Genomic DNA, 17,628 nt, shown 5'->3' with positions numbered 1-17,628 from the left:
TGAAATACACTTCATAATAACTGATTCTCCTCCTTTGACAAATTATTAAATTGTCGTGATGCAGTTTGCAGCAGAGTTCATTTTTCGAAACGAGGGAGTCAGCTGTTTGGCGTTGTGGTGGGCCAGGTCCCCTCATTTTAGCCGCAGGGACAGCTTGCTTTGTAAGCTGGAAAACGTCAGTCAGCAAACGAGGTAAGGACCTGCGTGCATGAAATGAGAAAAAGCGCTTCACTGTTTGGGGCTGAAGGCTTATGGCAAATTTTACCTGAAGGACAGATGTAGATGCATCAGCTAGCTTCTCAGTGTCCGAGAATGACCGGCAAAAAACAAATTGCATTTTGGATTCTTTTTGGAAGAGGATGCCATGGAGCAGCTTTTTGTAATAATGCGAATCTTTTTAGAATTTAGACAGCCCAGCGAGCTACTATGACCACTGAGTGTGAAACGTAGAGGTGCTTCCTTATATGTTTGCTTGTCTCCTGGTCAGATGGAAAATGGGGTTCTTGGGGTCACAAAAGCTTTTTTAATTAGAAAATTTTTTTTAATTAATTATTATTTTTTTTAAGTTTTGGCTGCGTTGGGTCTTCATTGCTGTGCACGGGCTTTCTGTAGTTGCGGCGAGTGGGGGCTACTCTTCATTGCGGTGTGCAGGCTTCTCATTGCAGTGGCTTCTCTCTTGTTGCGGAGCATGGGCTCTAGGCACACGGGCTTCAGTAACTGCATCACGCCAGCTCAGTAGTTGCAGCATGCGGGCCCTAGAGTTTGCGGGCTTCAGTAGTTGTGGCCTGTGGGCTCAGTAGTTGTGGCACATGGGCTTAGTTGCTCCGCGGCATGTGGGATCTTCCTGGACCAGGGATTGAACCCGTGTCCCCTGCATTGGCAGGCGGATTCCTAACCACTGTGCCACCAGGGAAGTCCCTTAGTTTATTGATGTATAGTTGATTTACAATGTTGTATTAATTTCTGCTGTACAACAAAGTGATTCAGTTATATATATTCTTTTTCATTCTGGTTTATCCACAGGATATTGAATATAGTTCCCTGTGCTATACATTAGGACCTTGTTGTTTTTCCTCAAAAAGGATTTGACATCAGTTATGCTGCCCAGTCCACTGACCAGTGGATCTTCAGAATTCTTCTGCAGGCGATCAGATGCTTGATCTTAGGCAGTTTTCTACATGCAAACTTTTCTTACACATTACTTCCCAGGCAACCACCAAATTTATGTCCTAGTGGTTGTATGTAGAACCATTGTAAAGAAACACCTTCATTTCTTCTAGGCACTGTGTTATAAATTGTGGTTCCATTCCTAGAAATTCATCTCATGCTGTATACATACCAAAACTGATTAAAAACCACCAATAGGAAGTAAAGCACAATGTAACCTTTACAAATATTTCTTAGGAATGTAAAGCCAAGTTGTAAAATAGCCATATTGTAAAAGTATATTTTGGTGGGGTTTTCTCTCTCTGCTGTACTGGTTGAAGCTAAAAATGGAAATCTAGGTCTTAAAACAGAAATCATTTTCAGTGTCAGAAACAGACGTTGTTCCTTGCTTTCAGAGTTAAGCGCATTTGTCTCAAACATCAGTTGCTTTTTAGATGTTGATATATAGAGCCCCCAACATCCTGGAGATGGATCCATGGCAACTGCAGTTTCTTCAGTAATCCCCCATGTTTCATAGCCATCAAAAGGCTGGTGAGGGGCTTCCCTGGTGGCGCAGTGGTTGCGAGTCCGCCTGCCGATGCAGGGGGCGCGGGTTCATGCCCTGGTCTGGGAGGATCCCACATGCCACGGAGTGGCTGGGCCCATGAGCCATGGCCGCTGAGTCTGCGCATCCGGAGCCTGTGCTCCGCAACGGGAGAGGCCACGGCAGTGAGAGGCCCGCGTACTGCAAGAAAAAGAAAACAAACAAACAAACAAACAAAAGGCTGGTGAGAACAGAAACCTTTTTTCTTTAATGAGTTCAACTAACTTTTCCATGTGTAATATTTCCATATTGTTTGCGGCTTCCCCCTGGATTCTGATGATAAGCTTTACCACCTGTCTTCCTAGAGCAATCAAACCATCCTTTGCTCCTTGCTGAAAATATCTTCCTTTGCATGTTGAGAATGCTGTGGCTGTTCTTAAGTATTTGGAATAGTTATTTCCTCTGCAAGAATCATTGTTTGGTTTAGTATGCTCATTATGGTTTTTTGTGGGGTTTAGTACCAATGGACTGTCATTAACACTGGGAAGCCCCTCTCTCTCTTTTTAAAATAAGGCTGTAGAGCACAGGGAGCTATATTCATTATCCTTAAATAACATATAATGAAAAACAATATGAAAAAGTATGTGTGTGTGTGTGTGTGTATATATATATATATATATAACTGAATCACTTTGCTGTGCACCTGAAACTAACACATTGTAAATCAACTCTACTGCAACAAAAAAATAAGACAAAATTTTTAAAAAGAAAAGGCTATGTAAATAACTGTCATTAACCTTGAGAAGTTTTTCCCTTCCCCCCCCCCCCTTTTTTTTAAGACAAGGCTCTATAGCAAGGGGTCACAGTTACTGCAGTTATAAGTTGGTGTCACCAGTACAGACTACACCACAGTCATTTCACAGGGCTATTTGGCGTGAATAGTTCTGCCTCTTGAGCACAGCTCAGTTAGAGGGTCCACGTAAGGTGCTGTGAGCATGTAGAATCTGGATTTCAGGAATGGTAGTCCGTTTCCAAAAGGAGATAGGAGGAATGCTGCTGGTGGAAAGCAGTTAGCCCATGAGACCATTAGTCAGAATGGTGACTTGGTAGGAAGATGAGTATTCCCAGTCTTTTGAGAGGAAAAAATATGTGTATGTGTATATGTATGTATATAGCACTGTTGGGGTAATTTTGCAGTCCTTTGTCTTTAAGCATTTGGGGCTTCCCCCCCACCCATTGTTTGTTTGATCCCTCTCCGTTTTCTAATTCATTTTCAGCCAGTATTCCTCTCTGATGTTTGTAACAGTGCAAATTTGAACAAAATCAACATCTAACGTGGTGAATTAGCTGTGTCAGTGCCCTGCAGCCAAAGATCTCCGGAACACACCCACCAGGCATGAGGAAGAGGGTGTGTTAGAAAGAGGGCATTACAGGATTTGGGCTGATGAAAGATGGTCTGGGGAGGGTTTAAGGGAGCAGAACTTTGCTCTGGATCCAGTGCCGTCAGAGTAATTCCACCCCTGGGTATCTTAATACATCCTATCTAGAAGGAGGACAGACCAAATGAAGGCTAGCGACATGTTGATAAAGAAGCAGCAGTCTCTCCTTTTAGCCAGGATAAGGAGGTGTCTGGTCATTTCTGTGGCTTGGAAAACATTGATATCCTGTCAGTGTTCAGATATGATTATGGAGTAGTCCTGGTTTTGTCCCCATCTCCTGGTCACGGGGCCTTGTCTGATGTTGGTGTTCTGTGACATTGTTTATATTCACCCTGAGAACACGAATGGCAGGCCAGTTCCTGCAGGCCAGCTTTTTTCTCTTTCTTCGTTGTGACAAATAAAATGCCCAACATTTGCTCGATGACTTCTATTTTGAGGTACTTTATGAAAATATGTGTATGGTCTGATTTCGTTTTTTGGGTAGAAATATAAATGTCTGGTGGAGCAATTTCTTGGAAAGCTGTATACCAAATTATTAACAATATTAATAATATGAACATATATTATTAACAACATCTGGGCAGGATTATTAGTGTTCTTTCTGGCCTTCACTGGCTTTTTTTCTGCTTTTTTTTTTTTTTGGTAGAAAACATGCCTTTTATAATAATAAAAAGCAATAATAAAAGAATGTATAAAGTAATCCCAACTCTTTTTTGTTGTTTTCAACTTAGCATTGTAAATCATATGAAATTCCCTACATTATTGAAGTCTAATCTTAGCTCAGATGTTCTTTAATGGTTACATAATATTCTATCCTATGGGTCTATTTACTTTTCTTAATCATTCTCATATTATTGGACCATTAGGTTGTATCCAGTTTGGGGTTAGCATAAATCATGCTGTAATGAAGCTAGAAATCTTTGGGCGTGAACTTTTGTCTGTGTTTCTGAATGTTTTCCTAGCACTGATTCTTACGATGAGAATTACTGGGTCAAAGATTATAATTATCTTTTAGGCTTTGGATACATAACTGCCAAGTAAAGGTACATTCCAGAAAACATACTGATTTACACCATCTGTGTTAGAGGAACCGTTTCACCGTATCAGCCTGCCAATTTGATATACATAGAAAGAGATTCCAATGTGTTGTTTTGTAACTTCTTTGAATTATTAGTGATTTTGAGCATTATTATTTACCAGTCACTTATATCTCTTCCTTTGTGATTTCTCTGGTTGTATTCTTAGCTCGGGGCAGCTTTTACTATTACCCTAGAAGCCAGGACAATTGACGACTGTCCGTTTGATATTTATTGTCAGTTTGAGCACAAATTATTGCTGCTTACTGAATAGCCTGCAGCCTTTTCTCCAATTTTAGCTAAACCTGGAATAATTATTCTTGTTCTAGGGAGGCCTTATATAGGAGTCATAATGAGGCTTTAGAGTAGATGCTGAACCATGTACAAAGGAGACGACTATACTCCACTCCGTAGATGTGAGTCTGCCCCCAAACCATCTGTCCTGCTGCTTCCTTGGAGGCTCTCAAAGACAAGCCACGGTGCCCAGTTAAAGGCAGGTTCATTTCACTTGGTTTCTTCTGTAGGCAGGGTCCCGATCTTTACTTTCCCCCTTTTGCTTCACTTTGTTTTGTTTTTTTTTTACTTGAAGTATAGTTGATTTACAATATTGTGTTCGTTTCAGGTGTACAGCACAGCGATTCCATTATATATACATGTATATATGTGTGTGTGTACATATTCTTTTTCAGATTCTTTTCCCTTATAGGTTATTACAAAATATTGAGTATAGTTCCCTGGGCTATAGAGTAGGTCCTTGCTGGTTCCCTTTTGCTTTACTTTGCATAGAGTGAAGTGCTTGTTCAGATCCATAAACCTGTGTGTTCAGGTGACGCTTTATCTTATTCAAGACTTAGCAGTTTTGTGTTTCTTTTTCATAACCTTGCTGTGCAAAGATCTCCCCCTGAGTCGTCTATGATTGAGATTATGCGTAGTTAAAATTAGAGATATTTGTTCATTGCACAGAACATCAATTCGTTTCATCACCCAGTGGATGGCTTTTGTGTTTTCTCTACTCTTAGTGGGGCAGGGGGTCCAACCTTGAAGCCAGCCCCAGGAAACAGACCCTCAGACAGCTGCAAACTGAAAAACAGACCCAAGGTGTTTGACATGAACAACCAGCTCTATTAAGTCTGCAGGACCCACCTGGAAGGTTTTCTGTTTGCTTGCTTGTTTGTTTTGTTTTTAGTGGTAAAACTATTTTTTAAATGCCCCATTCGTTTCTGGAATCCCATTTACAGTTGTGAGTTGCATATGAAGAAATTGCAGATTGCTAGTTTGAATAGGAGTCTGCCTCACATGCTGGTTACAGTTGACTGCTAAACCCATATAGATGGGCAAGTAGATACATAGATATATATCTCTCTGTCATTGCTAGTTTTTTTGTTTGTTTTTGTGTGGGTTTTTTTGTTTTGTTTTGTTTTTTGTTTTTCTTTAATATAAAGGGACTGCTCCTAAGCAGCATCTCTTTTTTTTTTTTTTTTTTTTGCGGTACACGGGCCTCTCACTGTTGTGGTCTCTCCCGTTGGGGAGCACAGGCTCCGGACGCACAGGCTCAGCAGCCATGGCTCACGGGCCCAGTCACTCCGTGGCATGTGGGATCTTTCTGGACCGGGGCACGAAGCCGTGTCCCCTGCATCGGCAGGCGGACTCTCAACCACTGCGCCACCAGGAAAGCCCCTAAGCAGCATTTCTTATGTTTAACTTCTTTGGTTCACCTTGAACCCATAGCTTGTATTTCTTGGTCACTAAATTGACTGTTACCTTACGTTGATATGGTGTTTTTTTAAATTTCAAAGCATATATCTGACTACATAGTTTTCACAGGAATAGTTAACTTCAAGGATTTGTCCAAAACCTGTGTTGTATTTTAGTTGTGTTTATTCAGATATTGCTTGGAAGCAAATACCCTGTGAGGTGGCCTCTGGAAATCCATCTGTGTACAGAGAGACTTTCTCTGGTAACGGTATCTGGCCTGTGTTTAACTGCTTTTAAACGTGTTGACTCACCTTTTGGGAAAGGGGATGTAGGAAATAACCACTGAATTGAAAGCAGTAATATATTTGGGAAATCCCTGTTTTCTTCCTACATGTTTTAAGTTCTCTCTCAATGGTGTTTAGAAAGGCTGTGTGTTTTAAACTTTGGTACTGAGCCAAAGCAGGAAGCAGGACAAAGGTGTTCTCTGCTCTGTGGGCTTCTTCTCGGTCACTTCTGTCTCCATCAAGATTCAAGACTCCTATCTGCTGTCAGCAGCCAGCTACCACCCCAGCTCTTCTCCATGCTCACTAATTTTTTTTTACTTGCCCTCTTGACTTTTTCAATTTTATCCCTAATCTCTTCCAATCTTGGATTTTAAAATCCTTCTGTGACAAGTCCTCCCCATCATTATACCCTGTGTCTATTTTTACTGGGACAGTCTTATTTGGCATATTTTAACTTGCTGGGTTTTGCGTTTCTTTCACTATTTCTCTGTTTTATTATCTCACACTCCAGCATCTTCTCTGATCAAGCATTTTGTCTTTTGTGGAGTCTGTTTTCTCCAAGCCTCTCGATCCTTCCTGGTGGAACACCCTTACCCATGGGCTTATTAGACCCCAGGCTCAGAGCAAGAAGTGATGCTGGTGTTTAGGGAGCCTGAAGGACTCAAGTGATTTATATACTTGGAAGATCACAAAGTGATTAACAAAGGGCCAATCACCCTCCCTTTCCTCCATGAGGGAAGAATGGTGATGGGTAGTGACGGGTGTTAGGCTACCAGAACTGGCAGCTTTATTACAGCCCAATAGGAATCATGCCCATGTGTGGGAGATGCTGGGATGTGGTGCAGGAAAGTTCTAGATAGATTTATCAGCACAAAACATAGGAGAATAAAGTATATTGCTGAGGATCTGAGGGCTCCCATTGAAATATAAGTACTGAGAGTGCTGACTGCCAGAATGTGGATTTATGGGAAATAAAGCCCTAAAATACTTTCTCCAACAAAAAACAGACCTCTTGGAAACAGTTTTTCTTCTCTATGTACTTAGCTCCCATTGAGCTTAAATTGCTCTCAGTATTGTGATAATGACAACTCAGTGTTACAGGATGTGGAAGATGAACCAGATAAATTAACCAGCTGCTTTTAAGGGTAGTTCACCCAATGGCTTCCCCTCTAAAATGCTTTGTAGAAGATTCGTGCTCAGTAGGTCTCTAGGCAGTTTTATGGCTGCAAGAAAGAAATGGATTTTATTAAATGTCAGTGAAATACAGGCAGATAGTTTTGTGGTAGTTAAATTAGCGTAGAATGTGTGTAAGAAAAGCAGATTGTCTCGTCTTAACTTGACGAAACAGAGCTTTCTTTGGCATTCCTGCCAGTTAGTGTGTTTCTGCCTGAAATGCCCATAGATTAGGATGGAAAAATCCTGACCCCTCCTGTCTGAAACTGTATGTCTTATAGAATGTTATCCATCAAATCCTGTATGTACAGCATGGTTGTACTTGGAGAGTTTCAAAGGACAGTAATGGGAATAATTCCATAATTACTAGCTGACGTTTAAGGTTTTATACTATGTGTGGATTAGGAAATAGGACTTATAAGTAAAGAATTAGGTGAATTGGGAGTTTGGGATTGACACGTACCAGTACTATATTTAAAGTAAATAACCAACAAGGACCTACTGTATAGCACAGGGAACGCTGCTCAATGTTCTGTAATAACCTAAATGGAAAAAGACTTTGAAAAAGAATAGATACACATGTATGTATAACTGAATCACTTTGCTGTGTACCTGAAATTCACATGACATTGTTCATCAACTATGCTCCAATATAAAAATAAAAAAAAAGAATTAAGTGGAGTGGAGAGGGAAGGCAGAAATAAATGCTTCAAGGGGTCAGGCAGGTAACATAGAGGAGAGAGGCAGGCTGGGCGAGGGAACGGCTGGGAGAAGTGGGCCCTGTGACAGTCCAGAGAGCCCTGGAGGAGGCAGTCAAACCCATTCCGGGGATCACTGCTCAGGCCAAATGGGAGGCCAGTGGACATCCCTGAAATCAAGGGGCTGCAGTTAGGGGAGGACTCACCTTCAAAGGACTTTGCAAATTTTTGACAACTTGTACACAAATTATATCCTCTGGCGTTGAGCAAAGGGAAAGAGACCAGCATTTCAGGAGTAGGACATAAGAGTCAGAATAAGTGAGCCCTTTCTCAAGGTACAGATGTTTTCCTTGGATGAATCAGTCTCAGGGTCCTTTTCCTGTAGAGTTTTGAGATTAGGGCAGATGCCAGTGTGTCTGAAATAGTGTAGGGACCTTACTAACTAAAGATGGGCTGAGTAACTGGAAGATTTGGGAATCACACAGTTCTTCCTGTAGCAAATACATTGTGTGTATGGACCACAAAGGAAAGAATAAGACTTGCAGACCTAGGAAAGCCTACTCAGTATCTAATATTTGTTATTCCTGTGTGTCTAGTAAAGTACGTATAAGATGTGGTTTCTCTCCCCGATGGATTTGCAGTCTGCTAGGAAGATGAGAAGAAAATACCTGATCTCAGTGAACTAGATATAAAATGGTGCTCGTGATCCCATGACTCAGAACCAGCATGACCGTAAGATGTATGTAGAACCAAGAAATCAGGGGGAAGTTATTTTGACTTACGGAAGAATTCTCCAAAATGATGGTCCTCTCTAATATATTTAAGGCTGTTTGTTTAGTTTTCAAATATAAACTTATATAAAATTTATATAAAATGTAAATTTCTTAGTTTTCAAATATAAAGTGATGAAACTACCGCTGTTTCAAAGACATGGGAAAAATAACATGAATCGTGTCTAAAATTGTAATATAAATTCGTTAAAATTTATTTCATTTACAGAAGCTAGGATATTAGCTGCCCCCCACCTCCTGTTTTTGAGTACCCATCAGTGGCACAGAATGGGTACCACTGATGCCGCCGTCCGAATTATAAAAATAAGGGAGAAGCTCCTTTGCTCCTTTGATTTGTGTCAGAGCAGGTTACACAAGGTTTATTGTAATAGAACTCTGAAAACTCAGACTGAATTCAGCATTCTCTCCTTTTCTTCCTGCCCTCTGCTGGAAGCTTCCCTTGGAGCTAGAGCAGGAGACAAAGGAGGCTGGCGGCCTCGGCTTCATTCTATAACTGAAAGCACACTGACCACAGCAGAAAGGATGGAGTGGAGTGAGTTTGATTTGAATTGGAATTACAACAGGACTTTATTAACATTTCTAAAGTTGAATGTTTTATTTAAAAAATAGGTACAGTTTATGTGAATTAATTCTAACGCATAGTCAGGATGCTGCAAACATTCCTTCAAGTTCCAGTGAACTTTTTGATAGTTTTATTTCAAATATTCCCCTAAATTATCCTGACTATAAACATTAGAGAATGGATTTTCATCCGCATATTAACATTATAAAAAATAATTCACATGTGCCATGCGGAATAATTATAAAATAGAAATAATATAAAATCGCCTGTCACCTCTTTCTGGAATTAATTATGATTACTTTGTAATGTGTCCTTCAGATTTTAATATGTGGATACACATTCATATTTTATTTAAAAGTCATCATATTTAATCCTGTTTTGCAATCTGCTTTTTTATTTAATATGCCCTGAACCTCTTTTTCTGTTAATAAGAGTCCATAAATAAAATCATTTAAAAATGAATGTATACTCTTCAGCTGTCTAGCTCTACTACATTTTACTCAGTCTATTTCTGGCCATTATAAATAACTTTACATAACTCTTTACTCACTTATCAGATCACTCGTTAGCATAAATTTCTAGGCTAGGACTTCCTGGGGACATTTTTAAAGCTTTGAGCCCATAATGCTAAAGGACCCTCCAGAAAGATTGTGGGTCCTACATACACACACAGACAGCCATGTCCCTGCCCCCAGTGTCTGACCTTATCATTTTGGTTCATCTTTGTCAGTTTTTTTCTTTCCTTTTTCCTTCACCTGTCAATTCCGAGACCACTGGTATACTGTTTGGGGTGTTACTTTCATATAACGTTTTACTGCCTGGCAGGGCACATCCACAGCCCCACCCCCAAATTGCTTAATTTAAAAAAAAAAATTCTTGTTATTCTCACATATTTTCAAATGAATTCATAGCATTTTGGAAGCTCTAGAAGAAATTCCTTTGGGATTTTCTTTGGGTTTGCATTAAAATCGTAGGTTAACTTCGTAAGACTTAAGCTCTTCAGTGAGAATTTTGAGTCTTATCATCCAGTAACGTAATATATCTTTCCATTTATTTAGTTCTCCTTCTCTCTCCCTCAATAAAGTATTTTGTTTTTGCTGTGTAGCTAGTACACACACATCTGTTTTTGTTCATTATTAACTTTGAGAGCTATGGACTTTCCCTTGTTTACAACTTTGATTACATTCCCTAAAGTTTAGGTTTGTGCTATTTGTATTTTCATTTTCCAAGTGCTCTGGTTGCAGTTCGATTTCCTCTTTTTATTTATTTTTTTGGCTGTGTTGGGTCTTCGTTTCTACGCGAGGGCTTTCTCTAGTTGGGGTGAGCGGGGGCCACTCTTCATCGTGGTGCGCGGGCCTCTCACTGTCGCGGCCTCTCTTGTTGCGGAGCACGGGCTCCAGACGCGCAGGCTCGGTAGTTGTGGCTCACGGGCCTAGTTGCTCCGCGGCACGTAGGATCCTCCCAGACCAGGGCTCGAACCCATGTCCCCTGCACTGGCAGGCAGACTCTCAACCACTGTGCCACCAGGGAAGCCCCGATTTCCTCTTTTACCCAAGGAGAGAGAGTATTTTTTTATTTAAGTTTTTTTTTCTGTTTTGCTCTTCTTATCCTTTGTTATTAATTTCTTGCTTAATTTTCTTGTCACCTGAGAATAAGGAGAATTATTTGTAAAATTCTTCTCTGCTTTACGGAATGTCTTGTTCATGTGTCAGGAGTGGAAGATTTTATCTTATTCCCTAGACAAGTTTTATTGTTTTCAAATAGTGTATTTTTCCATATTGCTAGTTTTTCTTCTTGTTAGCTCATATTTACTAGAAGCGGCTGTGAAGTTGTCTGTAGATTTTGTGAGAACGTTTCCACATCTTTTACTCTGGACAGTGGTGGGAGAAGGAAGTTTTATGTTTTCATTTTTGCTGAACACAGTGTCTGTTGGGAAAACAGCTACCAAAGAATGTCATCATTGGTGCAGCAGGGAAGTGCTGTATTTTTGTTAAAGCTTGCTTTCTGTATTTATTAAGGTAACTTTCTACAGGCACTGCCCACCTCACATAACTGGCACAACTGCCCTCCTGTGCCAGCCTGCCTGCTTTTTTCTTCCAAGCTGTGTCTCCAAGCAATAGCAGGAATAGCTATTCAGGTGTGACTCTGCCGGTGCTGATCAAGGCCCCTGTGTCCCTACCTGAGATTTTCCCTGTGACTTCCCTCACCTCCAGCCGCCACCGCACTGAGTGTCATTCTGCTATATACTTGACTGAGGTGGGCTCTTTCTTGTAACGAGTTGGATCACAGCCTTCACTGGGATCTTCTTTCTATCATGTTTTACAGAATTTCTAATTTAAAATTGAGGGCATATTTAATTTTTCTCACCCAGGTACAGATTATTCCCCTTTTAATACTACGTTGGCCGTTTCTAGGTGGGGATTGGTGAGGGAGGGGAATTTGGTGCCACGGTGCATCTCCCCCTGGCCGTCCAGCCAATCCTCCCTTCCAACAGGTGCTTGTGGAGCCCTCCCGGGCCCCGCCCACTTCTTACAATCCCCTCCGCCTGACCCAGGCCACAGAGGCAAGACAGACATTGTGACCTTACCAATTCCTCATGTTGAATACAGTTGTCTTTAGCTACCTGTCTTTAGTGAACTGTGATCTTATATGTGGCAGGAGTTGTATTCTCAGGCTTTCACCTCTGATCCCAAGTTTCAGAGCTGTCCCGTCACAAAACGCTGCACACACTCCGCGGCCGCCTTGGCTCTGTTCTCTGCGTCATGGCCAAGGGAGAGGCTGAATCACAGGTGGAGGCCGTACCTAAGTGTCACTAGCTGGAGGCAGGGAGGCTGGTGGTGGTGATTTCTTGGAACCTGGGCGGGGGGAGGATTAGAAAGTCGTTGAGCATATGTAAAGGAGCTCCGTCCTGTGTTTATCCAACGGGAACACCTGAGCTCAGTAGACGCCCTGTCTCCAGTCTCCCCTGTGGATGTTGTGAGGCCACCTTGCTCTTGCATGGATGATAGAGAACTTTATACATTTCTGGCATTTTCACTTGACTAAACTCGGCTTATTAGTGACGGTGGACACTTATTTAATTTTAGGGTTTTTTTTTTCTTTCCTTTTTTCCTGCCGCTTCTGGCTCTAGGAGCCTAACCATTGAGAAAGACATGTGAGAAATATAAATATGGTGAATTTACTCTCTACTATTCCCTATTTTTTCCCCTATTTGGGGGGTGGGATATACTAAGGTAAACTGAACTTGACGCTTATGATAGGTATTTTAAAAATTCTGTTATGGAATCTCTCATCAGCAATTGCTTTTAAAAGGTTAACTGTATATTTCAGGATTACATGTCTAAAGTTATATAGTTACACATTGTATAAACTATACCTTGTATGTATTAAGTGACATTGTATAAAGATCTTTTTTTACAGGATTTAAATTGGATATATCAAGAAAAAAATTTTTATTGTATCCTTAATAATGCATGAATTCTAGAACTACATATTTATGTTGTAGAGGTTTTGATTAAAGTAAAGACCCTAGCTACTCTGAAGTTTTTATAGAAGTTTAATCCTAAAGCAAATTTCTCTTATGACATGAATTACTGCTCAAACGTCATTGTTAAATTATTTTTCTAGGGTTAAGTAAAAGACCCCTTCTAATCATTGCAGTTTAATCTGTGGCTAATATTTTATTTTCAGGGAAAACATTATCAGGTTTTGATTTCCCAATTTACTAAATAAATTAATTCATGGTCAACTATTTGAGCAACTTTCTGTGATAAAAATCTTTTGACTAGCGTACATTACTTTCCCTGAATATTGGTGTTTTGGTGCCATCTTGTGGCTGGACTGTGTAGTAACCTCAACACTCGAACACATTTTAAACAGCGTCCTCGGTAGGGTAAAAGATAGACTGGGAATACTTGCCAAAATGCAAATCTTGTACCACTAGAAACCTACATTTAAAAGGCTGAGAATAGTTTGTTACTCGGTGAATGGACAAGCAAAAATAATAAGGAATTTGATATATGATTCTTGGTTTCTAAAATTCTGTTTTTGTGATATTTGCCCCTAGTTGCTGCTGTTTGAACGGTCTTGGATGAGCAGATGGAAGTCTTCAGTTCTGCACGAAGGAGAAGGGAACATAAGGAGTGTGAAGTGGAGGGGCCATCTGATTGCCTGGGCCAATAATATGGTACAAGCGGTCTCCCTAATGCTGGTTCAGAGCTAGAAGGACAGCCGAACCGAGAGGGCTGCGACAAAGGGCAGGGATGCTGCTTCCTGCCACCGCCATTTCTCTGTTTTTTTTTAATATCCCCATATCTCCTCCCTCTTTTTTTTTTTTTTAACATCTTTATTGGAGTATAATTGCTTTACAATGGTGTGTTAGTTTCTGCTTTATAACAAAGTGAATCAGCTATACATATACATATCCCCATATCTCCTCCCTCTTGCATCTCCCTCCCTCCCACCCTCCCTATCCCACCCCTCTAGGTGGTCACAAAGCACCGGGCTGGGCTGATCTCCGTTTGCTATGCGGCTGCTTCCCCCTAGCTATCTATTTTACATTTGGTAGTGTATATATGTCCATGCCACTCTCTCACTTCATCCCAGCTTACCCTATCCCCTCCCTGTGTCCTCAAGTCCATTCTCTGTGTCTTCACTCTTGTCCTGCCCCTAGGTTCTTCAGAACCTTTTTTGTTTAGATTCCATATATATGTGTTGGCATACAGTATTTATTTTTCTCTTTCTGACTTACTTCACTCTGTATGACAGTCTCTAGGTCCATCCACGTCACTAGAAATAATTTAATTTCGTTTCTTTTTATGGCTGAGTAATATTCCATTGTATATATGTGCCACATCTTCTTTATCCATTCATCTGTCGATGGACACTTAGGTTGCTTCCATGTCCTGCCACTGCCATTTCTAAAAGGTACATGTAGCGATTGATATCCTACCCAGAGGGTAAAGAAATTACATTACTTTTGGTGTTCATGAGAGAGTAATTTCCAACATATTCTGGACTCTGTTTTAGAGGAAGAAACCCTAGGCATGGAGAATAGCCAAGAAAATGAAAAGGCATCTTAATAATGAAAGGGCTGCATTGGAAATGTGGTCTTGAAAATACCATTTGCATATTAGCCAAGGGCAAGTGCCAGTTGCTATGAAACAAGGGCAGGATATTGCTGATTTTTCTTTTACTCTCAGTATAATCACAGACCCAAAATAGGCCTGCCTTTGAAAAAGTGGATCCTAATTTTTGGTACTTCCCTTATCTCAAGTTTACTCAATATGAGTAGGGCGAGTAGAAAGTTTAAAAATTACCTTTTGGACATCTGGCATAGCTTTTGGAATTTTGAGGTATAATTCAGCAAATCAGTGCTATTCCTTTTTCTTTTTGGCCTCACCGCGTGGCATGCGGGATCCCAGTTCCCCAACCAGGGATCGAACCCATGCCCTCCGCGCTGGAAGCGCAGAATCCTAACCACTGGACCACCGGGGAAGTCCCCTGCTATTCCATTTTGAATGGTAGAAACCTCCCAGAATCTACCGTGCTAGTCAGGACTTGTCTTACTTCTCCTGGGTCACAGTCAAGGTCAACAGACGTGTGGCCTCTTGGTTTATTTTCATTTAGCTGCTTGCTTGATGTTTCCATTTGAGTACTTTAAAATGTCAGGCGTGTTTTTCTTTATATAGTGGTTTTTCAGATTCAAAGCTTTTCTGAAAACCAAACCCCGTATTTGTGGTGGAACAATACAATTAGACGTGACTTTCTGGCTTTTTGGAAATGCAGTTGTTGATATCTGTACATTTCCCACTTGTGTTGGATTTGAGTGGCCTGTGCCATCCACTCATAAAATCTAGTTTGCCTAGAAAGAAGGACAGAGGTTTTCTTTTGTTTTGGGTTTTCACAGGATTCATGTGGAGTAGGAACATTTCTGTGGCTCCCAGCAGCACCTAAAACACACTCTCAATACTTTGCTGGGCTGGTTATCCCTGATGTTTAGCAGTGGCCACTAATAAATCTTCTTTGACCTTCCTTCTCCCAAGTAGAGGATGCTTAATGCTATTTTATTTTCCAGGGTGTGAAGATTTTTGACATCACCTCCAAGCAAAGAATCACCAATGTGCCCCGGGATGATATAAGTCTTCGCCCTGATATGTATCCCTGTAGCCTCTGTTGGAAGGACAATGTGACACTGATCATTGGCTGGGGCACCTCTGTCAAGGTAGTTTCGCTTGTCTTTCTCATAAGTCTGTGTTGTTACAGAGCTACCGAAGATGGTCCACAGGAGTCTGAGTCCTTGACTGGCTTCTCGGAACCAGAATATTTTCACCTGCCTATTATTGTCATGTGATAATCACTTCATGCTTGAATTCTTCCATATGCATAGATTTTCAGATCTATCCTTTCTCCTGAACTTCTCCATGTTCAGAATGGTGCTGCCTTTTTGATCCTTTTTAAATTTCCCATAACCCGATTGGCCTTAGCTATGTGTAAAACACGTGTTAGGTAGTGTTGGTTCACCTGGGCCCCTTTCGTTATTGTTCTTTTCATTTCCCGTAGCTTTGATCCTGAACTTCTTCATTAGGACCTGATGGTGGAAAAAGAAGGTTGAAATGAAATCGTCCTGCTTGTTCACTAGTAGTTTGGTGGAGTAAAGGCCCAGGCTTATTATGGATAAGATTTGGGGCTATTTTGTCATGTATATTATCTGCCTATTATGTGCCTGGGTAAATGAAGCTATTTTGCAAGAGGAGGCCCCAAATCCATTCACCTTTATTTCATGCCTAGTTGTTTTCCTCGTATTAGATGTTTCAGAGCCAAACGTTGTTTTCTTCCCTTTAAAAATATACACCTTAATCTAAACAACGTAAACTAAAACTTAGCTGAGTTAAAGACGCTGTGAGAAAGTAGCCCAGCAATAGTCTAATGGAAGAGCTCGGCTCTAAAGAGTCACACAGACCTGGGATCCATTCCAACTTTTCCACTTAACTTCTTGTGTGACCCTGTCTAAGTCTTACTCTCCTCATCTGTAAAATGGGAGTGCTAATTGTTCTCACATCACATGTTTTGGAGAGGATTAAATGAAGAGCTTAGCCTAGGATCTGGCACATTGTACTTAATAAATATCGGCTGTCCTTGTTATGCCATAAAATTCCAGAAAAGTCATGAAAGAGACATGGCTATTTCAAATTCTTCTAGGGAAAGAAAAGCCTAAAAATTAATGCAGTGATTGTTATCACCAAAATAAATGTTGTTAATCTGAGGTAAAGTCTCGTTGATATGATTCAGGTTCTCTTTCTTTCTTAATTGAACATGTGGTCATTGTTTCCATGTGTTAAATGAACACAACGTGATTCACATTTAAGGTAACAGGAAGGAGGTTGTACCCCCAAAGTCTATGATAAAAAAGTGATTCCCAGTCTCCCTATCCCATGCATGTGGTTACTGATCCAATAAAGTGATGTTCTTGATATTTCTTAAGTTTCTTAGATGGACCAAGTGGCTTTTTCCTCTGTTGTGATTTGCTTTTCTTTCGCTGAAAGACAAGGGAAATTAGTCTGTTGGGACGTGTGAAAAGTTTGCTGATTGTTACCAGAAATGCTTCCTCTGCTAGGCTGAATAATGGTCCCCAAAGAGAGCAGGTCCTAATTCCCACCACCTATAAATGTTTCTTTATGTGGCAAGAGAGTTGGGCAAAACATGTGACTAATGAAGCATCTTGAGATTATCCTGCATTATCTGGGTGGGCCCTCCAAGAGGGAGTGCTACCCCAGAAGAGGAGAAGGCAGTGTGACCATGGATGCAGGAATTGGAGTGAGGCAGCCAAGGAATGCTGGAAGCCACCAGAAGCTAGACGAGGCGAGGAACAGATTCTTCCCTAGAGCCTCTGGAGGGAGCGTGGCCCTGCCGACACCTTGAACTTGAATCTTAGGGTTAGGAGTCCATGCGGCTGCCGGGGAGGGGTGTCAGCCGAGGAAGCAGGAGGGGCAGATCCTTGAGACTGGAGTGTGATTGATGAGTCTCTGTGGTACGTAAAGGAAGGCATTATTGCCGGAGTGGATGGAGCAGGTGTGGAGGAGACGGATAGAAGATGACAAAAGGGATACGGAGAGAGGGAGGGAGGTGTGTGTGTTGTGATAGAGAAGATTGCCTAAGGGCTCTTTGGGACAGAGCTCAGACCACAGCACCTAGGGGATAGACTAGGCCATGGCCCAGCTG

At 41.1% G+C, this 17,628-nt stretch overlaps 1 protein-coding gene across 1 annotated transcript in view; it reads left to right on the top strand.

Annotated features, from left to right (window-relative positions):
• VPS41 (VPS41 subunit of HOPS complex) overlaps positions 1-17,628 on the top strand; it is a 194,646-nt gene that overhangs the window by 105,193 nt on the left and 71,825 nt on the right. Inside the window, exons 8-9 of the mRNA XM_082631906.1 lie at positions 13,475-13,594; positions 15,485-15,631. Coding sequence (XP_082488032.1) covers positions 13,475-13,594; positions 15,485-15,631 — 267 coding nt within the window. The remainder of the gene's footprint in view (positions 1-13,474; positions 13,595-15,484; positions 15,632-17,628) is intronic.

Source organism: Mesoplodon mirus (genome assembly GCF_964341445.2).
Source record: "Mesoplodon mirus genome assembly, chromosome: 9".
Lineage (NCBI taxonomy): Eukaryota > Metazoa > Chordata > Mammalia > Artiodactyla > Ziphiidae > Mesoplodon > Mesoplodon mirus.
This window is presented reverse-complemented; position numbering and strand designations above follow the sequence as displayed.